Source organism: Leuciscus leuciscus (genome assembly GCF_965113295.1).
Source record: "Leuciscus leuciscus genome assembly, chromosome: 14".
Lineage (NCBI taxonomy): Eukaryota > Metazoa > Chordata > Actinopteri > Cypriniformes > Leuciscidae > Leuciscus > Leuciscus leuciscus.
The window spans coordinates 1,832,220-1,856,987 of record NC_138738.1 but is presented as its reverse complement, the minus strand read 5'-3'; the positions used below and the strand labels follow the sequence as shown (position 1 = coordinate 1,856,987).

At 36.2% G+C, this 24,768-nt stretch overlaps 1 protein-coding gene across 2 annotated transcripts in view; it reads left to right on the top strand.

Moving 5' to 3' along the window:
* Positions 1–24,320, top strand: part of kcnq2b (potassium voltage-gated channel, KQT-like subfamily, member 2b) — a 60,283-nt gene extending 35,963 nt beyond the window's left edge. The window contains exons 10-16 of one of the 2 annotated variants that reach the window (XM_082189716.1): positions 574–597; positions 2,327–2,550; positions 4,543–4,590; positions 9,514–9,622; positions 11,191–11,322; positions 16,246–16,369; positions 17,815–24,320. In XM_082189716.1, the coding sequence (XP_082045842.1) occupies positions 574–597; positions 2,327–2,550; positions 4,543–4,590; positions 9,514–9,622; positions 11,191–11,322; positions 16,246–16,369; positions 17,815–18,498 (1,345 nt within the window). In that variant the 3' untranslated portion in view covers positions 18,499–24,320. The remainder of the gene's footprint in view (positions 1–573; positions 598–2,326; positions 2,551–4,542; positions 4,591–9,513; positions 9,623–11,190; positions 11,323–16,245; positions 16,370–17,814) is intronic. The other variant, XM_082189717.1, reaches the window with a different exon arrangement.
* Positions 24,321–24,768: the final 448 nt, after the last annotated feature.

Below are 24,768 nucleotides of genomic sequence, written 5' to 3'. Positions count from 1 at the left end.
CAATCACAGTGGTGATGAAAATCACATGATGAATTAAAGATCATAACAAGCAGCGCTTACACAAGAAAGTTAATACTGATATATAGAAGCTGCACAGTGTCATTCACACACACACTAAACATGAAATTTACACACATGAAATTTAAAAAAATGCAATAAACATTAATTTAACAACATTAAATGTAACGTAAAACCCTAATGTCATAACTGATTAGAAAAAACTAAGAAAACTATGAAGAAACATAGTTATTTCAACAAAAATACATCAAATGTGAAGTGTCACGCAGGGAATTGTGGGAATGTCAATTTACGTGGTTTCACTGTAAATTATACAGTGACTTGTTCTTTTTCACTTCCAAAAACTGTAAATTTAACGGTATTTTACCATTAGATCTATCACAGTTGTTTACCGTATATAGTAAGGAAACTTTCTCTTAACAGTTTTTCACTCTAGCATTTTTACAGTCTTAAACCGTTAAAATCACAATAATTTTTTACAGTGTTATAGTTCAAAAAGGTAACCTGTGTTCAGTTTGTTAAAGGACAAAAGTATGATTTTGTGTTCCAACACAGGAAGGAAGCCGAAGCCTCTCCGGGGTGAGTAAAAATCACATTTCTCAGACGCCACAAAACAGTGTTTCTTCTAATGTTAAATGTCATATGTAATGCTTTCCTTCGCATGCATCGTGTCAGTTTCAGTGTCATCAGTTCTGTCAGCACAGGACGTGTTTTAGAGATGTTGTTTGTGTGCAAATATTTGACCAGTCCAGCGATGCACGTCCACATCAATGAACACATTGTGTGCGTGTGTATGTGTGTATTAGTGTGACCTTGTTTGTGTGCAGACAGATGTGTAGCGTTTAATAAGCCAAATGCACATCAATATATCCGCCCACATTTCAACGAAACACAGAATCTCCTGCTCCTTCCCTCCAGGGAAACACTTCATAATAACCGTCATTAACAAACATTATGTAATGCAGATCATTCAGATATGAATATGAACAACTGTTTGATTGTACTTTATTAGTAATCATTTTTTTTGGGAAAGTACTGAATACAACTGCAAATACATGAGGCTAAATTACAACTTTCCAGTAAATTATCATACACTCAAAAAATATTTAGGCCTAAATTACGATTTATTTTATGCATTTATTATGTATTTGAATTGCATATAAAGTTTCCATTCATTTGGATTAGACAGTTTTTAACGTAAAAACCATTTTGTCAGTTTTGTTGTCAGATTTCTGTAACAGTACTAATACACTGATTGTGTGTAATATTGTGTGTTTTATATATTTATCATCAAATAAATCCAATTTGTTTTAATCTCATACATTTTAACATACTGTACATGTTGAATTAATACATCTTCATACTTTTTAACTGAACACATTTATGCTGATTCTAATCTATCTGAATAAATGAGTTTGAAAATATGATTATTTAAACAAAATCATACATATGCAAATAGTTAATAATAAAATGTGCAATGATTTTTAAGTGCAGAAATCTGACCTGAATATGCATCAAGTTTATTAGTTTGTTAAAACTGTGCAGTCTAAACGGACGGGAATTTTATATGCATTTAAAAATGCATAAATCTCAAATTGTTTTTTTGTGTGTAAATATATGCAAAAGACATGCTGTTGAATTGATAAAAATTGAATGCATACTCAGAGTGGTGATGCAATGCAAAATTAGACAATTATACGTGTTTTAAGACATTTTTCAGATATATTCAGGACACTTGATCAAATAAACATAGCCCTGCAATCATACAAATATCAATCAACATCAGAATGTGTAAGTGGAAACCCATCTAACAAACATATGTTCCAAGAATATGTGCTAACGTTCCCTATTAAGTTATGAACAGTTATTCAGTTATTTCTATCTTAATATAAGTTATTTCTGAATGTTTAAAAAGACCAGTTTTTAAATGTTCTAAAAACCGACGTCATACGAACGTTGGAGAAAACATTAAATAAATATTTTCGCCACATTATCATTTTGCAAGTATTCTGGGAACGTTACTTTTGAATGTACTCTGAACTATCTGAAAAAAGTCTTTAGTAACGTTTAAAAAACATTAGACTAAATGTTTCAGAAAACCGTTCCACGAATGATGTATAAAACCACGTTTAACATTTTGAGAACATTATTGAAGACCACATACATTTCAACAAATGTTCTATTAATGTCACAGGAAGAATGTTTGTTCTTAACTTTGAGAGATCCTTGCCATTATTTTTGAATGCAATTGTCTTTTAAGTTTAACTTTAAAGTTTCTAACTTTTAAACCCTGATACCCGTTTAACAGTCAGAAAGTGAGTCTGAAGGAGCGCGTGTTCTCCAGCCCGAGGAACTCTGCGAGTAAAGGGAAGAACTCTCCTCAGGGCCAGCAGCCGCTCCGACGCTCGCCCAGTGCAAACAGCATGGAGGACAGCCCGTCCAAAGTACCCAAGAGCCTCAGCTTCGGCCAGTCCAGTCGGGCCAGACAAGCCTTCCGCTTTAAAGGCGCCGCGTCCCGCCAGAACTCAGAAGGTGAGGCAAACCGTCCCGTTCCTGTGCACCACTGTTGCCTTCTGCATCTGTACGCTTTGGTCATGGTTTGGTTGTTGTTGGTGTTAATCAGTGAAGAAAAACTCATATACTGTATATGTTCGTATAGGTGTATTCCGATTCATTTGACAGTCATCACAGTTGTAGACTCATAAGTGCACTGTAAAAAGTGATCAATTGACTTAACTTAACACTTAAAATTAAGGAAACCTGTGCTTTAAAAGTATTAAGTAAATAAACTTCATGCTTAATCAAAAAAATGGTGTCAAGTTCACATAACTTAATTTTTTCAATTAAGCATTACGTTTTTTTACTTGATAATTTTAAGGCAACAGGTCTACTCAATTTTTTTAAGTAAGTGAACTGAACACTTTTTGCAGTGTTGTGAAGCGCAACATCACTGTAGTTTGTGTTCTTGAAGTTGCATTGGATAAAATGTCAGAGAATTAAAAACTAGTGCCTGGTCTTGTTTTTGAGATAATTTAAAACTGGTTAGGCATCAAAGACTTTAGATATACAAACACATTACTTATGAATGGGAGAAAGTGCAGTTCACAATATGGCGGAATTAGTCCCGCCTTCTAAATAAAAGAACCAATCGGCAACTGGTAAAGTCATCGTGTCACTGCAGCTGTCGTTAGAAGCTCCGGCTGCCTTGAAATATATGCTTTTTTAAGGCTATTCGAGTGTAACATTTATGGGCCGGTTCATATCAGAATTTTTTGCTGATTTGAAATATTTAATTTAACTCTTTCCCCGCCATTGACGGATTTTTGTGGCTTTACGTGTTTTCACTGTTTTACAGTAGGGGGCGCTATTACACATCTTCTGAAAGAGTACTGAATCTCCTGATCAAAAACACAGGCAAAAAGGACTAGAAAGAAACGTAAAAGTATTGCTAATACACGTTGTAGTCTTAATAATAATTTGATTTTCTCAGCATTTTGTTCAAAATGTTTCTTTTTATCTGAAACTTTCCCACTTTCAAGTGTTTTCAAGAATGCATGAAGCTAGAATAAAATAAAAAAGCAGAGGCTCAGCTCTTTCTTTTGATATATTCAGATATTCATGCAACAAAATATTCTGGGGGCCATGAAATTTTTGTGAAAATGATCAAAAATGCTGGCGGGGAACGAGTTAAATGTGAGTGTGAGGCGCAGATTCCCCCATTCAAGTAGATTGGATGTGGTCTTGGATGCCCAAAATACAAAAGGGACTTTATTAGGCTTGAATAAGTTGCATTGAGATTTTTAGAAGAATCCTCAGGTGAGAAAGTGTTTTGACAGAAACTAGATTAACTAGACTCTACTAGTTCCACACATCAGGATCTTGTTCTGTCTTTCTGTTGTGCCATTATTGCATGTGATTTCAGTATCGTGATCAGTGTACTTCTTTCTGTCTGTGTTATTTGTGCAAGTGTATCTTATATATCATCGAGTGTTGCATTTGCTGCCAATGTTTTTTGTGGAGAAACTTTGAAACAAATATTCTTGTGCTAATTATTTTATTAGCTAATATGTGTAATACTTTATTAATATTCAAAATAACTAGTTTTATGATTGGTATGAATACAGTATAGGATTCCATGACATAAATTATGGCATAAATATATATTATTTTACATACCAATCATAACATTTGGCTTGAATCGTTAGACTGTGTTTTGTTGGAATATTGAAATATAATTTATGAAAAAGTCTGTGCTTTGGTTACACTTTCCACAAAGTGCAAATTCAATGATTAGTTTCAAGTGGACATTTGATTTAAGAATGTACAGTTTGAGATGATTAATTATTAGTCATCTGATTAAACCTGATAAAAACACGTGAGAGAATCACACGGACAGAAGCAGCTTGTGGAAAGAACGACCTTTGTAATCCATGTGTGCGTTTATGATTTTCCCCTCATTTTTTCTGATGAATGTGGATCCTGATGCTGTCCTTTCCGTTTCTATGTTGGATGCTGATGCTAAAGTGCTCATTGAGATGCAAGAGGAAGATTTGAGACACAGGAACTCTCCAGGTCAGGCGATCCAGATGGGTCGAGCTCCTATATTCAATCTAACTAACCAGCTACAACTACCAGTCTGCAAATATGCTTTCAATTTGGTTTGGGCGTTAAAAAATATAACTGTATTGAATTATTTGACATTAGTTAAGCAGTATTACACAATCATGCTGTTGTTCTGAATATTAACTTGTGATTTCACTAGTCCAGTTTAATTCCTTATGTGCTTTAATTGGGTTTCATTCAAAGGAGGGTTCAAACGTGAGCTCACTTTGATACAGCATGTTATATGCTTTTTTTAAAAACCTATTTAAAGCTACATTATATAAAATTTTCCATTCTTATTTGACTGCATATCTCTCAGGACCGCTGGGATGAATTTAAAGAGACTCAAATGTGAACTTCAGATACTCTGTATATAGTGCTGTTTTACAGCATCCACATCATGAATAATATTGATGAAACTCCTTAAAATTCTGTCATCATTACTCACCCTGTAGTTTTGGGTGAACTACAGTTGATGGGACCCAGTATTTTTTTCCCTCATACTATGGAAGTCAATGGGGTCCATCAACTGTTTAGTTACCCATTTTCTTTTTTTCCCTGTTTAGGTTTGGAACAACTTGAGGGTGAGTAAATGAGTACAGAATAAAACTAACCCTTTAAATGTACCTGCATTTAAGACTTTAGCCGTCATTTGGACAAATCTGCTAGCCTGGTTAAAACCAGACCATTCTCAGTAGTAACTGAGTTATGGTCTGGCAAAGCTTCATTAATAACTAATTTCCAAAGGGGCGTCACCAACGGACGTCGCTCAAATGCCTCTGGGCGCAATTGGATAGACCTAAAACCAATCAGAGCGATCGTCATCGTGTAAAGCCATAAGTTACACTACGCCATAAAAGTATGTACTCTTTTTGTGAAGAAAATGTATTTACTTTTGAATGTGTAGCAAAAAAGTAGGCAAGCTTTGGGACATACTACTTCGTCATCTTTATCGGACGGATCTGTCGCGTGCATCCTGTCACGTAAACTGCCCTGTCAATCATCTTGTCACAGTTAAAATCCTCTATTAAATCTAATTTAATTTCCTACCGTTTCGGAGAGAAATGTAGAAGCACGTTCATCTGCCAGTGGGTCTTACATGGAGACTGTCCTCATGTGTTTGCAATTGGAATATAATAATGCATTTAAAAGTTGGTGGCTTCACCAACGGACGTCGCTCAAATGCCTCTGGGCGCAATTGGATAGACCTAAAACCAATCAGAGCGATCGTCATTGTGTAAAGCCCGCCTCAACGTTTCTGATTGGTGCCGCGATTTCGACGGATTAGAAATGGGCTTGAATGAGCTCTTTGCCAGACTACTTGCAGAGCAAATCTTAATTTGCCGGTAGTTGTCTGGGTTTTCCCAGGCTACAAATCTGCTAAAATGGCCACCAAAAATATGGCCGCCAGTTATCTCAAATATGATTGTCTGATCTTCATGAAGTTTTGACATACGTGCATATTCTTCTTTAAGAGGCACTGTACCAAATTGAGTGTAACTCAGCCACTACGTGTTGCTGTAATAAGCAAATATATAACTCAGCCATATGTGACCATATGGGGTTATGTGACATATTCGATTGAAAAAGAGCTAATTTTTCAACCTCAACATACAGTAGACATTTGTTCTGATTCACATTAGACATTTCTTACCAAAAAGTTATTCAGGGAATTTTTTATTATCTTTTGTTTTGCAGATTACATTTTCAATTGAATTTTCATGCGCAGTCCACATTGACTAATAAGCCTGTTTCACGTAAACCCAGTGTACAAACTTAACAAATTTTGGTGCGCAAGGACGCCAGGACAATCTGAAGACATGCACCAAATTTCATGAAGATACCCCTAGAGGGCGCTACAATAGTGAGCTTCATATCTCCACAGCTCCTTTAATAGAGGAAACTGATTAAAGGGATGGTTCGGAGTAAAATCAACCTAGGGTCCTTTGCACCATGACCCCAGTTCCAGGAATGCACTAATATTTTGTTGGTAGTGCCAGTTTGCAACAATTATTAGTTAACACTAAGTTGTCAACACTTCGGAAAAAATAATAATTCGTTGTTACACTACATCCTTATGCATCGCTTTCTGCCAGGACTTTTACGTGCTTTTCTCAACTCAGTGAAGTGATGTCGACATCCGGGTTAGCGGTAGCATTAGCCGTAGGCAAGTTTAAAATGTGATTTGTATGAATCCAGATCATTACCACTTGTGTATTGAGTTCATCACAGCGGTCTGAGGATATGCCAGTCTGTGAAATCTTACCTGCTTTAAATACTGGACTGTCCATTGAGCTTTCTCTTTGATTTTGAACTATATTTTCCAAAAGTATTCGTTGGGAATCTGATGTGTTATTAATGTTGAAATGTTTGCATGTTCACATTGCTTTGAAAATAATTAGCATGATGGTTTTTCTTATTGTTTTTGCTCTCTATAAGATCAAATCTTTTTGTTTTTGTTAATTAGTTTGTTAATTATTTTGCCATTTTTTATATATAAATGAAAAGGTGCCACTAATGGTCAATAATTCTGTTACTAAAGTCCCATAGCTTGTGAAACATATTCAATGTCCTAAAACATGAATATATATACAAGATTATTGGGTTCTGGCTACAATTTTGCCATATTAGCAGTAACAGATTTAAAGCAATAATTAAAATCGAATGCAAGTTACATTTAAATCCAATGAAAGCAAATGGTAGATTACAGAAACACTACAGTTCACATTGCACATGTTTTTTTTACACTGAGCTCCAAGGTGGATTATAGATATTCTGTGATGCAACTAAACAACTTCTGTATTTCATGTTCAAATATATTTTATAAGTGCTTCATTAATGTTCTTTATCAGTGATGAGTTTCTTTAATAGTAACATTACATTTTCTCATTTCAGTTGTTTTAGAAGCTTCTAGCAGTTGCAGCTAGTCATGCTGTGCTAGTAATGCTGTGTAAGGTCTTGCTGTCATCTATACATTGATCAGATGGTTAGAATATATTTTAATGTATAGCACTAGTTAGAATAGCGTTCATACTTGATGTTGTTCACACATATATCAAAACGTAAGTGAAATCCATGTGATTGTGAGAATGTCCTGAAGAATGTCCAGAATTCAAACTGCACCTTCACTTGAATGTCATTTCATTGTATTTAAACACTGACACTCTTTGAGAACTTGAACATTCCACATCATACGAGAAAGAGTGTGTCATTTCTCTGACGGTGAATGCTTTATTTGATGCATTGAGGCTTTGATTAACTGCACAACAAAAGAATAACTTTAGAACTAAAATCTGCTTCACCTTCAGAGAATTTACTAGTTTCAACAACAACTTTTTCCATTATTATGAGCATTGTTCCTTGACGTTTCTAGATTTAAAGCAGGTTTGTTTTGTGGTTGTTTTTGTAACCAGCCTTTATTACCATCTCTCCTCCCCAAACTATCGCAGCAATTGAAGGGTTAATCAGTAAGAGATTATCACAATCGGCTGGACCCGTTTTTACCAACCCTAGAACTAGTGCTAGTTGATGGCTGCAAACTTTGCTCCTGTACCTGCATGTGAGGAACACTAGTTAGTCCCGAGGAGGAAACTTGAATGCAGTGAAACACCACAGAGCTGAGGAACAACTATCAGCCTCAATAAACCCATTTCAGAGCATCATTATTCACTCGAGGGACAGTTGTTTCCAGGCTCTGTGGTTTATTTGGCATAATAAGCACAGGTAGATTTATTCTTACGCTTTTGCCCGGCTCCAGATGGTCTGTGCTAATGAATGGTAACACAGGAGAAAGACACTGTGGCCCAAAATCACAGATGAAATCAGCGTTTTGCATGGAAACAAGAAACAGGGCTGGTTAGTGTTATTTAAGTAATGACTCTAGTTGTTCTCAACTGGTGGGTCTTGACCTAAAAAAAAATTTTTGTAAGAGAAAATGACCCGTATTACATTTAATACTGGTTACAGGTTCGGTATTGTGTTGGGTTGCAACTTGCACCATAAAACCAGTTGAGAACTGCTGTAGAAAACTCAATGTAGTTATGAAGTCCAGCGCTGAGATATCACTAGTATACTTTACATTCAAGTTTAATCTATATGTTGTTGAAAATAGTCAATGCTATTGATGAATCGGTTTCTTTGTGGCCATTAACAGCGCTTTATTAACTCACTCATAGTCAAAACAGTGTGTTAAATAATGTCTTTTGACTGACTTGCTTTCACTGATTCCAAACTGAGTCTGCTGAAAAATATGAGTTAAATTAAATAGGTTACTGCTGTTTGCTTGTACAGCCACCTCAACTATGTGTCTGGACTTTAAGTCACACTTAAAAATGTTTGAATGTCACTGCATTCGACACGAAATATCAAATCAAGTCTCAAATCAAGAAAAAATATGACACTGAAGACTGGAGTAATGATGCTGAAAATTCAGCTTTGATCACAGGAATAAATTACACTTTACTGTATATTCACATAGAAAACAGATGATTTACATTGTAATAATTTTTTTTTTTTTTTATCAAATAAATTGAGCAGAAGAGACTTCTTTAAAAAACATTAAAACATAAGCCACTGTAAAACCATCTCTAAAATGAAAAAGCACTTGATTTGATGTTTTATTATCTGATGCATTGATGTTCATCCAGTTTAACCTCGTCCAGATGTGTTTTGGGGTCACTGACTGGATGGCTTTGGTGTATTTTGGGCCACGGTTGTCTCAGATTCCCCATGATGCTCGTCTCACACCAGTTCACACCTGATAAATGGCATGACCCTGACCGATCTGGTGTCGGGCTGAGCGAGTGACCGAGTTAAGGTTAAGTAGAGTTGAATGCAGGGTTAGGGGTTTGTGCACTAACTCTAGAGTCCTCCTGTCCGTGTTGTGTTTTTTAGAAGCCAGCCTTCCCGGAGAAGACATTGTTGATGACAATAAGAGCTGCCATTGTGAGTTTGTCCCTCAGGATTTAACGCCGGGACTAAAAGTTACCATCAGGGCCGTGTGGTAAGCAAAGATGAGACAGGCAGCATCACTCAGAAGGGACTTTAATGCTCCATCAGACGTGTAATATTATTGATAATACTAGAGAAGTCTGCATCACATAATATTACCTCATTAACTCAGTCTTTCCTGAATGTAAGTTTCAAAACTTGTTACATTCAGTCTTTTGAATCCTTCGTTACATTCACAGTTTCATTGCTCAGATCATGCCAGCGACGCTTATGCATGAGATATTTTGAATATTGAAGGTCAGTATCGAACGGAAAAATATATAGCAGTGTCTTCGACTCGGTTCAGGACTAAATCTCACGAAAACCAGATGTTCAGGTCATATTTCACTGCAAAATCAATAGTAAAAATCATATGGTCTAAAACCATAAAATAACATTTACTTGAAAAAAAATATTAAAAAAATAAAAACTTAAACTTATTTTATTTCAGATAGTTGCCAAGGCAACATTTTTACATTTTTATTTAGTTTGACTTGAACTAAAATAACTTAAATTGAAATAACTTGAACTTAAAAATTTCACGACATAGGCTAGACATATTACAAAATAATAACAGTAAAATTAAAATGACAAAACACACAACAAAATTATTACAACTTTAACTAAAATGAAAACAAGAAATATTTTTTTTTAAACTAATTGAGAATATTAGTGAAAACTATAATATTGAAAACCGAGGCAAAATTTCTCATTTTTATTTAGTTTAATAAAAAATACAATTATTAAAAACTACAGACATTTTTGTTAAAACTAATAAAAATAACAAACACATCATAATTATTGTGATAAAAAACATAAAATATAAAAATAAATCTAATTCAAAATATTAACAACTATAATAATTTCTCAGTTTTTTTTTATTTAACCCAAACTAAAACTAAAACTGAAATAAATATTATTGAAATTATAGACATGTTTAAAATAAATAATAGAAATGACAAAACAAACAACAAAAGCATTAAAATTTAAGCTAAAAAAATTTATGAAAACAGGAAGTATAAAAATCAAAACTAATTATAAGTTTTAGTGAAAATATGGAAAACCAGGCTAAACTAATTTTTAATAGTTTATCTTGATGAACTAAAATAACTAAAATGAAAACTGAAATAGAAATAAAAATAAATATATAGACATGTTTTAAAAACACACAACAAAATTATACAAATTTTAACTAAAATTAAAATTCAGAATATTGACAAAAACTATAACATTGAAAATCAAGGCAACATTTCTCATATTTATTTTCACTGAAATTTTAACTGGAAAAAAAACCTAGATTTATTTAATAACAAAAATGGCAAAACACAACAAAATTATTTGAACTAACTAAAATAAAAATAAAACACAAAATATGGCCAAATACTAGTGAAAGCTAATTCAACAAATAACACTGGGTCCTAGAAAGCAAAATATATTTTGTTATTTCTTTGTTTTTGTTGTGAAATATGACCCTGGACCGGCTCTGGACCGGCTCTGCACCGGCTCTCTGAGATTCACCCATGTCTTTGTGTTCAGAGTGTTTTAACAGTGATAATGTGTGTGAATTATTTGTCCCCGCAGCATCATGAGGTTCATGGTGTCCAAGCGCAAGTTTAAAGAGAGTCTTCGGCCGTATGACGTGATGGATGTCATAGAGCAATATTCAGCCGGACATCTCGACATGTTGGCGAGGATTAAAAACCTCCAGTCCAGGCAAGAGCAGAAACACCTCAGCTCTTCACACACACACACACACACACACACCGTACAGTGTTGTTCTTCCTGTGTTCTGCATGGCTTAGTTTCCTAAATGTCTCTCACTGTTTTCATATCTGTCAGAATATGTACATATACAACACCCAAACACTTCACTTCAGCTGCATAATGTGTGTGTTTGAGGAACATTATCTACATTTTCATTTATTGAGATATAATATCATGATAGTTTAGCAGTTCAGAGCAGCATTTGTGGGTCAGTAATGATTTTTTATGTCCAAATCTATTCATTTATTCAAAAATAATTGAAAATGCATGTTCATACTTTGAAAGAAAATGGTGTAGGATTTCACAGAAATTGCTAAATAAATTTCACTAATATTTACAAAGAATAAATAACGCATTGAATTAAACATGACATTTTGAAGTAGAAAGATTGAAATAGTATTTTCTTGTTTTCTTTATTTACAAAAAAAGAACATTTTGTCGACTGCATGTTTCAAAAGTATAAGATCATTTAACAGTTTTTATGACGTGGCGAGTTTAGTTGTGATTTTCAAATCATTAAACTCAGAGAAAAGGTGATTTTCATGATTCAGAAATTAATGATATTTGTAAAACAAAAAATAATAATAATAATTAAAAAAATTCTACCTACATTCATAATGTAGTGAACATATATTTTTCATATTTTATTAGAGAAAATATATAAATATGTAAGATTTTCTGATATATTAAAATTTTTTCAGTCATTAAATTAAAGTTTGGTTGAAAAAAGTGAAAACTAATTCAGAATATCAGTGAAAACTATAATATTGAAAACTAAGCCAAACTTTTTTTATTTAGTTTATCTTGAACTAAAGTAACTAAAACAAAAACTTAAATAAAAATTTATGAAAAAATTATATACGTTTAAAAATATATATATTTTATTAAAAAAACTAATTAATAAAACTTTAACTAAAATGAAAACAGGAAATATAAAAAATTAAAACTACCGTAATTCAAAATATTAACAAAAACTATAATATTGAAAACCAAGGCAACATTTCCCAACTAAAATAACTAAAACTTAAACTGAAATAAAAATAAATAAATAAAACAATATAAATATATATATTTGAAAATATTAATAAAAATGGCAAAACACACAACAAAATTATTAAAACTAAGTAAATTAAAATAAAAACAGAAAATATAAAAATGAAAACGAATTAAAAATATTAGTGAAAACTCTGTGTAGAGTCCTAGAAAGCAAAATATACTTAGTTCATTCTTTCTTTTTGCACTTTTCAGTGCATTTAAACATATTCAAGTACTTCAGTCACATCATCATATTTTAGGGGAATCCTTTTGAATGTGGTAATGATTTCACATATGTAAATATATTCCTGCTTTTATATTTTGAAAACATTAATGGCATACTTTCACCACACGTTGATCGCTGACATCACTGCATCGATCAGAGACAGAGAGCTTTCTATCGTAATCATAAGTATGTCTGGAATATGTTTTCTGGGAATCTCTGGGCTTGTTGTTGTTGGTTTGTGTTTCTCCCCGTGTCCCGTCGAGGGTCCTGACGTTTGCGCTGGTCCGTATCACGTCACTCTGCATCTACTCTATTTGCTTTGCCAGGTTAGATATGATATTGGGTCCTCCGGGTCCTTCGGGTCCTTCGGGTCCTCCGGGTCCCAGCACCCCTCGCCAAAAGAAGTGTTCAACCAAAGGAACCAAAGGGTCGCCCCAGTTGTCTTCTAGGTTAGGACGCCCCAGACTGCATCGCCAGATCTCTATCCAGAGACAAATGAAGAAACCTGCTTCTGTTTCAGACTACATGGCTAGTAGAGACTGAGCTTGAGTGATCAGGGACCACAAACTCCACTCTTAGAGAGAAAAGGCTCTATTTAAGCCTCTAAAGAGCAAAAAAGGAGAAATGTCTTCAATTATTCTTCCATTATTGGAGGGGAACTTTGTTTTGATTAAACTATCAAATTTAAGGAATATATTTGATATGTTTTTTAAGTAAGGGAAGAACAAAACACTAAACTTGGTTAAAGGGGCTGAATGTAGAATTCAGAAAACCTTGTTATTAGCGACACCAGTGGCCGTTAAGTGAACTGCAGCCCGCAGTTACAACAGATTATTACTACAGTGCTGTTGAATGCTTGAATCTGATTGGTTGATGAACATTCTAAGGTGTATTAATAATAGTAAACTATATAAATATATTTAAAACAAATATTAATAAAAATGGCAAAACACACAACAAAATTATTAAAACTAACTAGGCTATATCCCCTGATATGATTGTAAATGCGCTTTGGGTGGACAGTAGGACATATGAAAGCGCTATACAAATGCCTCATTCATTCAACTAAATTAAAACGAAAATATAAAATATAAAAATGAAAACTAATTCAAAATATTGGTGAAAACTATTGTAAACACTGCAATTATTTTCAGGGGAACGCACAGATAAAGTAGTTCCAGGCAGGTTTTGACCGCATTACAGTTCCATATCACTTTCACTAAATTATTTGAGTTATTTCAAAGGTCTATTTAAAGCCAACAACAGCAAAATAACCAAAACCACGACGACACTGAGCGAACAAAGAAATATAAACAATACGATAAAAACAACACATTTTTGCCATGTTTTTTGCCACTAAATTATGTTTTATTATGTACAGAACGCACAACTCTCTTTCTCCCACTCAGACACACACACACATACAGTACAGACACACACTCAGCGCTGCTCTGATGATTTTATCAGTAAAATAGATTAGCGCCTTAAAAGCTACATGACATTTCTCACTAGCGAGGGAATAACGGCGCTGTTCTTGAAGCAGATAAACTTACAGTTTCACTATGAGTATAGAGACGCTGCTTCTGAACACTGATGAGAGACACACAGACTCGGGTTATTCACACAAGCTTAATCTCTCTCTCTCTCTCTAATAACTGCATTAATAACTGCATTAGTCTGCTATCTATCAATAGCTCTAAAATGACGTTTTGGAATTAGCAACGGAGGTGTGGGATTAGATGCGTAAGAAAGTAGTCCTACACACAAGAGCGTTTAAGGACAAAAACCTGACGAATGTCTTGAAATACATCATCTGAACAATGCTTTGAGGTGTGGTAAACCGTAGTATAGGCGGAATAATCGACTCCAGGGCGTTGAATTATTACAAAAATAATGCACACCCGGTGGTGTAACTCCTCATAGACGACCTCTGAAGTCGGGGAAGGTCTCGCTTTTAAAGTTTCGTTTCAAGCTGTTCACGCATTGGCAATAAAAAAGCAATTAATACATGAAAATTCTTACATAAAGCCCCTTTAAGGTATTTATCTGACAATTATTTAGCAACAACAACAAAAAAAGGCAAACTACAGCTACAATTTTTATTTTACTATGCAAAAAATGCATAGAAAAACAATAAGCTCACAGAAAAAATCATACCTAATATTCCGTTGGTTCTCTCTTGTTTTAGCATTTGCTTATAATTTCTTTGTATGACAACCTGGCCAAAATTTTGGCATGTTTTATTGCGTTATTATCACAAATAAAACATTCGACTTTAAAAAAAGACAATATGCTTACAAAATATTGAACAATATTTTTATAATATTTGAATAAAGGGTGAAGATTGGACATCACGAGCTGCTTAATTCATAAAAAATGTATTAATTAAAACTAATTCCCAAAAATGATCCCATTACGGAGCCCCTAAAAGATTCCGCACTGTATATGAAGCGCCAGACGGAACCTTTAATGTTCTAAATAGAACCTTTTCTTCTAAGAGTGGCTCTTATTCTAAATAATCCAGTCTATTAGTGTTGAAACGGCCCAAACGCTCCAGGCCGCTCCTGATGATCAACTCTTAATTGACTTCATGACCTTTGTTTGTTGTGACTGAACTAATCACAAGAGATGCTTCGTTGAGAGAAAAGCAGGGGAACCAAATGTCACGTTTTCGGTGAGTTACTAGTCATGTAGCTGAACTAAAACTGGTTAAGCTATAGTTTGCCTGCACCGCTGTTTGGAAATGAAGCGTTACGGCAGTAAGAAGCAGCAAATGGAGATGCACACGTCCAAAAATGGTGTTCATTTCATTTAGCATCGCTGTTGTTGCTAACGCATGTCGGCATGGCGTTGTTTAAGGCATGCAACATGATGCACTATTTTTATTCTATCGCAAGTGCAGTTTTCTTCATACGGTCTCAGCAGGGCTTGCTTGATTCCCAGCGTTCTGCTGAGCACATGCAGTGCTTTTTTAAAGGACTATTTGGAGCAAATTGGAAGTGATATAATATTTCTGATGCTTTGGTGAAAACCGTATCTAGTGTCTCAGATCAGACGCACCCCTGCTAGTGTAGCACATCATCTGAAACTTTGGATAATGTGTCAAACTGATGCTTACATTCGCATTCTACATGTAATAAGCAGCTAAAGATGTGATTTCACGTTGACACATTGTTCAAAAATGGCAAATATCAACAGAAAACGTCTGTCTGGAGGGCCTGACTCTTTCTGTCCAATCACCTCTGTCCATCTGTGTGTGGACACGCCCACTCATTACCATATCCCTCCCTCCGCATGCATTCATTTACATCCCACAATGCTTTGTGCTTCAAGATGGAATACATGGTTTATTGTTTCTTTGATATGAATATTGTTGTTATAAAACTTTGGGTTACTAACAATGAACATGTAATGGAAATAGATAAACTCAAAACTCAATAAATCAAATTAGTTAAACAAATCTAGTTTACGTACCAATTGGTGATTATATCAAAAAAGTTTTTTTGTCCATGTATGATGAATCACCGGTTCACATATTTCCCCTATAACAGATGTTTGCAGGAAAAACTCATGAATTATCAAGATGTTTCCTCTCTTTAACTGATTGTTAGAGTGGATCAGATTGTTGGTCGAGGCGCTCCGATAACAGACAAGGATCGTCCTAAAGGAACCACAGACGGAGAACTGCCGGAGGATCCCAGCATGATGGGACGACTCGGGAAAGTGGAGAAACAGGTCCATCACAATAAATCATTTACACTGAACTAATCAGGGTTTCGAGTCAACCTATATTTTCTTATTATAGCTTGGCGAACGCTCATCGGAAGAAGAGAGATTATTCGGTTAAAGATTGTTCAGAAAGAAATACATTTAAAATGGTTATTCATAATGACTCATAAGAGAAGCTTAATTATAAAAGCGTGTTAAAACATTGAGAGGTTGATCAGCAATATTTTGGTCCATCTTTGCGTAGCATTTAGACATGAACTAAAGGACACAAAACTCCAAATTGTCTTTAACCCTTTAACAGTCACACTAAGAAATATTTTTGCACAAAAAAATCAGCTTCAGCTTCTCAGCAACAATATACACTGCGTGCAGAATTAGTAGGCATGTTGATGTTGAGACACGAAACGAGCGGTTTGTGTGAGAAAACGAACAGTATTTATATCGTTTTTACCTCTTATACACAGCCATGGCCAAGTGATCTGATCTGACGTGTACGCAGACTGGTGCATAGATATATACACACTAGATGTCGCCTTTAAGACATTCGTTCCAATGAACTGCCGTAGACAAGGTGACATCTAGTGTATACATCTATGCACCAGTCTGCGTACACGTCAGATCAGATCACTTGGACATGGCTGTGTATAAGAGGTAAAAACGATATAAATACTGTTCGTTTTCTCACACAAACCGCTCGTTTCGTGTCTTAGGCCATCAATGTGTACTTACGATGGGGAATTGTTTCATTTGGACGACGGGGAATTGTTTTAATTTGGACTCTGTGCATGCTCTTTGAGACAGTGACCATCGACCTGCATTATATGACTGACAGACAAGAACGGTTTGACCTAAAAATATCAAAATTGAAACTACTGCGGAAAAAAAGACACCTACATCTTGGATGCCCTTGAGGTAAGCTAAAACATACCAAAAATTAATTTCAAAGTGAACTAACTCCCAAAACATACTGCCAGATTCTGGAAGTTTAATTCTTCAAACAGTGGTACAAGAGGATGTGGTGCTGGTCCTTCAAGAGTCACTCTCAATGTGTCGGCACCGATAGCCTCGTGGTCAGCACACCTATATATAGCGCCGTTGTGCTTCGGGTGACCCGAGTTCGATTCCCGGCTCGTGGACCTTTCCCGATCCTGTCCCCCGTCTCTCTCCCACCTCACTTCCTGTCCACTCTATACTATCCTATCACAATAAAGGCAAAAATCACCCAAAAAAATCTTAAAACAAAAAAAAGTCACTCTCAATCTGTCTGTCTATAAAAAAAAGAGTCTTCATGTATTTTATTACACTTCAGCTTTTGATTCTTACTAAGTGGGCGTCATTTTTTAGGATTCTTTACCTAACCTAAGTCTCTGAGATCCTGACATTCTGAGATTTATTGTTTGTTTTATTAAGATAATGTCATAATAAGACAATGAGATCTTCCTCTTCCGCAGGTGATGTCAATGGAGAGAAAGCTGGATTTCCTGGTGAACATCTACATCCAGCGCATGGGAATCCCGCAGTCCGAGACGGATGCCTACTTCGCCTCTAAGGAGCCCGACCCGGCGCCTCCGTACCACAGTCCGGTGGAGCACATGGAGAAGAGCGGATCCATCACCAAAATCATCCGGTCCAACAGCTCCGCAGGACAGAAGAACTTTGACCCACCAACCTCGACCTGCGTCAATCACCACTGTCCTCCATCCACATCCCGGCATCCACAAACCATCCCTGATCCCGGTCCAATCCCCGATCCCGGTTCGCTAGTGCGTATCCCTCCGCCTCCGGCACACGAGCGCTCGTCCACCGGACACAATGGAGGATCTCGTGCACATCATTCCCGTGAAGACGGGCGGCTTTCCCAAGCCGGAGCCGAGAGCGACACATCCGTATCAATCCCTTCGGTGGATCACGAGGAACTCGAACGCTCCTTCAGCGGATTCAGCATCTCGCAGTCCAAAGAAAACCTGGACTTTCTGAACAACGCTTATTTTAGCGGCGTGCCGCGCTGCGCTAAAGTGAGGCCGTACATCGCGGAGGGCGAGTCGGACACGGACTCCGATCTGTGTGTCCCGTCGCCTCATTCAGCCACCGGAGACGGCGCTTACGGGGACCGAGGCTGGACCGGACCCAAGTGAAACCAGTCTTTACAAACCAGCGTTAGACTGCATTTGTGGGAACCTGCGTGTTTAAAAAGCAGAGTTTCACTTACAAGCACAACTCCACGAGCAGAAGAGAAGTGAAAATGACTTCTGGGAGCCTAATCCATCAGGTTGACGTAAAGATGGATGACCGGAACAGTCTTTATCGTTTCACATGTGGTGTATTTTCATCTTTAAGGTGGAGACGGCAAAAGTTTGAGAGCTGGAAACGACTTCTGGGAGCTTTATCCATCAGGCTAACGTCCGGATGGATGAGAGACACGTGTTTATCGTTTCACATGTGGTGCGTTTTCATCTTTAAGAACATTGAAACCACGCGGGACGTCGTTACGACCAGCGCTAGACCAGCCCGATCTCATGAAGATGCGTATCTATAGCACAAATCTTATTTCTCGTGCCATTTATACGGCAAAAATGTGCATATGATACGCACTTTATGGACTCAGCGACTCACTCCACACCCCTAATCCTACCCGAGGGGTTTACAGGGCGTATCATTTGCACGCAAAAACTATTTTTGCCATATAAATGGCACGAGAAATAACATTTGTGCTATAGATGCGCACTTTCATGAGCTTGTGTTAGCTAGACTGTATTTGTGAGCACCTGCGTGTTTAAGAAGCAGTGTTTCACTTACGAGCACGGCTCCACGAGGAGACGGCAAACGTTGGAAACGACATCTGGGAGCTTTATCCATCAGGTTGACGCCAGGATGGATGAGAGACACGTTTATCGTTTCACATGTGGTGCATTTTCATCTTTAAGAACATTTTCTGGATTTGCATCTCACTAGTTAAATGAGTAGTTCACTTCAGAGTTAAAATTTCCTGTTCATTTACTCACCCTCGTGTCATCCAAGATGTTCATGTCTTTCTTTCTTCAGTTGAAAAGAAATTAAGGTTTTTTAAGGAAAACATTCCAGGATGTTTCTCCATATAGTGACTTCAATGGGGTCCAACGGGTTGAAGGTCCGAATGTGAGTTTCAGTGCAGATTCAAAGTCTCGACACGATCCAGCCGAGGAATAAGAGTCTTATCTAGACAAACCAGCGGACATTTTATAACAAAATACACATTTATATACTTTTTAACCACAAATGCTGGTCTTGCACTAGCTGTGATGCGACACACATTACGCAATCACGTTGAAAGGTCAAGCGTGACGTAGGGGTAAGAACAGACCCAGTGTTTACAAAGTGAACGTGCAAAAATAAAGTAAAACGGCATTTACAAAATAAATAAAAGGTAAAATTTTGAAGTTGAAGTTGGAGGAGAAAATGAGATTGAGTTTTTCTCCCTTTCCTACATTTTTTAACCGAAACACGTGTGACCTTTCAACGTGATTACATAATGTGTGTCGCATCACAGCTAGTGCAAGACGAGCATTCTAGGTTAAAAAGTATATAAATGTTTATTTTTGTTATAAAATGTCGGCTGGTTTGTCTAGATGAGACTCTTATTCCTCGGCTGGGATCGTGTCGAGACTTTGAAGCTGCACTGAAACTCACATCTGGACCTTCAACCCGTTGGACCCCATTGAAGTCACTATATGGAGAAATATCCTGGAATGTTTTCCTCAAAAACCTTCATTTCTTTTCAACTGAAAAAAAGGAAGACATGAACATCTTGGATGACGAGGGGGAGAGTAAATTATCATTCTGAAGTGAACTAATCCTTCAAAGGGATCGTTCACCGAAAAATAACCGAAAGGTTCTGTCAACGTTTACTCACTCTTGTGTCGCTGTAGGAGTTGTTTGCTTCTGTGCAACGAAAAATACAAGCATCTGTCAAGCTCCAAAAAGGCCAAAACTACACATAAGCGTACATTTACATGGATGCATCTGGCAGATGGTTTACAGAAGTTTTTGGTAGAAGGTGTATACGTTCATATGAACCAAACAATCAAACTGTTTGGAATTATTTGTTGTTTATTTGACTCGTATTCCAAGCCTTCTGAAGTTATATGAAGGAATAGTGAAATGTAAGTTGCTAGTTGCTGATAAACATGAGGGCGAGGAGTAAATAATGAGAGATTTCGGATGAAGGATCCCTTTGAAAAGTGTCGTCCGTGTTCATTGTGAATGTATTTCACGACAGCTTGTGAATTTCAAAACGTCTTTAAACCAGGTCACTTAATGTCCGTCACAATATTCCCTAAATTAATACCATGGTTAGGAAATTCACTTCAAGTACATAAGAAATATAAAATATCACTTTCTCTCAAGTTTACAATTTTCTAATACACCCTGGATTAATAACTTGCATGTGGATAAATTAGGAATATTTAGAAAGAATGTATATTTAAAGTTAATTCTTTAAATGGTAAAAAGCCTATTTTCTGCTAAAAATAAATAAATCTTTTCCTAAAGACACTAAACCTTCCAAAGCAATTTCTAAAAACATTGTACATAAACAATTTCTGTAACGTTTAATAACGTAATATGTCTGCTTCACAATCATTCAACATTATATATATATATATATATATATATATATATATATATAAACATTTCATTTTCTAATACATGTCGTCTGAAAACATGAGGGCCAGATGTTGTATGAAGTTGAACATAAACGAACTCTTGTTAATTAGTTGAATCACTCATGAAACAGGGAAAACTACTATTTTGAATGCACTAATTTTACGTGAGAAATGCACTGTATCATTTTGCCTTGTTCTGATGTAATTGATGTTCTGTTGCCTTTCATTGTTTGTTTTATTGCTTGAAACCATATTGAACAAAAATGTCTGTATGAAGACCGGACAGTCGGCCGGATATAAAGTACGTTTCCCGTAGAAGTCAGACTGAACATCTCCAAAGAGGATAGTTAGTTAGTTTACATCATCTCGTCTTCCATATATCTCCTGTGTTCAGATATCCGACAGTCTCTCCCTTTAATGCTGTTCATCTGTTGCTTGTGCTGGACAAACCGGGGCAAGTTGTCACACTTTCCAAAACAGTGAATATTTCTCATGGTGTGTTGAGTCACACCAAGCTGTTGCCCAGGAAAAATAGTTCATTTACATTTAAGCACTTGGCAGATGCTTACAGACTAACATTGCATGCGATGTTTACATTTTATCAGTTCATGCATTCCCTGGGAATCAAACCCAGGACCTTGGTGTTGCCCTACTGTATCTAGGGCAGTTGTGACAACGTGCCCCACTATATTATATAAGGGTAACACTTTACAGTAAGGTTCGTTAGTTAACATTACGTTACATATATAAGTTATAAGTTACAAAAAAACAGCTGACAGTGAAATATGTAATTTTATCAATATAAAATTAACAAAACAAACAATGGTGTATTTGCACTTATGACTCAACGCATCTTTGCCATGTGACAACTTGCCCCGGTCTCCCTGAACTGAATGCAAAATGCTTAAAATTGAGTAAAAGCAGCAGAATTACTTCCTGGAATCAAACAACAATCAATATATATATGTGATGTAAAGTCAGAATACTGTGGTAAACATGGCTGCAACATCTTATAGCCTAACAGACACATATTGAGTGAGACAAGTCATTGATTCATTTGAGTTGCGTCATGTGACAGATCTGAAGCTGACAATCTCTTACATGAATATATGCCATCGGATGAGAAGTACCATAGTATTAATCTCATTTGTACACCACGGTACTTGTTTGTAAGAGAGAGTTGAGTTCTGCACATTCAATCGGTGAATCTGTAATAGTGATTTGAGTTAAATATCGTCACAGTTGCCTTTGCTTGGTTTCAGTTTGTTTTTCCAAAGAATATTGTGTATTTTGCTACATTGCCTTTGGTATCTTTTATAACACTGTCAGTTTTTTTTTCCAGTTGTGTGTAAATGTTTACTTGAGCTCAGTTTGGTTCTGAAATGCTTGTGAATGTATTTCTTAACGCTGTTGTTTTGTTTTCACTGTACAGACTCACACAACCTTCACGATAGACATATTACATCTGCACAAACACACACATACACAACCACGGGAAACTCAGAGAGGTTTGAGATATGAACGAACTTCCACGAGACTCAAGTAAATCTGGAAACACTTTACAATAAGGTTTCATATGTTAACATGAACTTACAATGATAAATACTTCTAAAGCATTTATTAATCTTAGTTCATGTTAATTTCAACGTTAATAGAACGTCCATTCAAAGTTTCCTGGTCTTTAATAATGTTCTCAAAAACATTTATACATCGTTCATGGAATGTTTCAGTTGGACGTTTGTCTAACGTTTTTAAATGTTACTTTGTTTCGGAATGTTCACAGAATATTCAAAAGTAACATTCTCATAGTCTTTGAAGAATGATACAATGTAATGTTCACTTAAAGGGGTTTTATGTAAGAATTTTCATGTATTAATTAATTGCTTTTCTTATTGCCAATGTGTGAACAGCTTGTAACGATGAGACCTTCCCTAACTTCATAGGTTGTCATTGAGAGCCTGATTTTTATGCGAAGGCCGGATTTTCCGGGAAAATCAAAAGGATGTGACGTTTACGCTCCCGAGATCCTCTCTTTCATTCACTGACACATGAAACAAATGCTTATACAATGTTCAGGATAAAATAGCCTTAAGAGCCGTTCTGTACTGTAATGTCAAAGTGTCAAGCAAAGAAAAGAGATTAATTCAAACTATAGTCTCTCAAATATAATCATAACAGTGTAATTTTTAATGACCTCATTTGTCGTCATGATCTCGGTGAATCTCAGCTGCCGCAAACATCCACATCTCTATGATCAGATGCTTTCTGAACTGCTGTTTTCACACCGCTGTCATTTTTGTTGTGTTTATTATTGAAAGGAAAGCGTGCAGCACATATTTACATATTCATCTTAACGTTGCGTCGGGATGTTCGCTGCCAACTTTTCACTTCTAAGCAAAGAACGAAAAAGAGCTTCGCCGTGAGTGTATTGAATATATATCGAATCATGTTCAGACTTGTACGTTACGTGAGCAATACGTTTCTGGCCGCAGTTCACTTAATGCCCACCGGTGTCGCTAATAACAAGGCTTTCTGAATTCTACATAGAGCCCCTTTAACGTTCGCATAACCAAGAAAAAACATGTTTAAAAACGAAATTTTGATATGTTTTCATAACTTAATGAGAATTCTTAGAGCATATTTGTGTTTGCTGGGTTATTGTAAAGTTTCATTAATATAACTGTGGTGTTTGTGATTCTTCACCACCAGGATTTTGTTTTTAACTCAGTTAACCAGCAAAACTCGACTAGCTTCACCAGAACGACTGTGAAAAGCTAGACCAGCACTAACCAGCACACACACTTGTCTGAGGATACATGCAAGTAATGCTGGCTAAGTTATTATTTTACCATTTTAAGTGTTCGATATGATCATTATGGACCAAAAGTTTTGCTTTTTGAATCTTACACGTTTGTTTGAAGAAGAAAGAGCGCATGAATCCAGCAGAAGGAAAGGCCCGCGCATGTCACATATCCTGCAAGCCTTAAGTTTCTCGTCTTTGTGTGGAAAGTGACACTCATGTGATTCACATTGACAGAAATGGTGTTTTTTTTGGCTTAGCTAATGTCATTTAATCGTCTGCCACCACGCCTATATGTTCTCGGATCAAATCCATGATTGCTGTTTTCCACAAACGATGAACGCTGCTGTTGTCGTTAATTTTTCTTCTCAAGAGAAGCAAATGCTTGCCGGCATGTTCTGAACCGCTAAATGCCATACTAAATATATATAGCTTTTGATTATTATGTAGCATATCTGTCGTCGTGTAGTCACTCGAATCCATGAGCTCATGGGCAAATGTACAATAAACTTTGTATATCAGAATGTTCTGCTGTCGTTCATGTTCACGTCTTACATCACGAATGCATGCGTTTGTTTTGAGCTATTCACAATATAAATCATCCCAAAACAGCTTTATTTTAAAAGGGTGGTATAATGCCCTTTTCCCCTTGTCCCCAGAGTGTGTATGTTAAGTTCTAGCTCAAAATACCCCACAGATATTTTTATACAGCATGTTAAAGTTGTCACTTTTTGAGGATGAGCAAAAACACACAGTTTTTGTGTCTGTCCCTTTAAATGCAAATGAGCTGCTGCTCCCGGCACAGTGGGCGGAGCTTCAAGAGCTCATGTCCTTTTACCTCACACAGACATGCACTGAAAATTTCAACAACTTTTAGCCTTTTATGTTCAAACCGGAGTCAGACAATGATGGAAAGACTCAAGAAGAAGTGACAACATGTAGAAGCAACAGGACATTTCTGGATT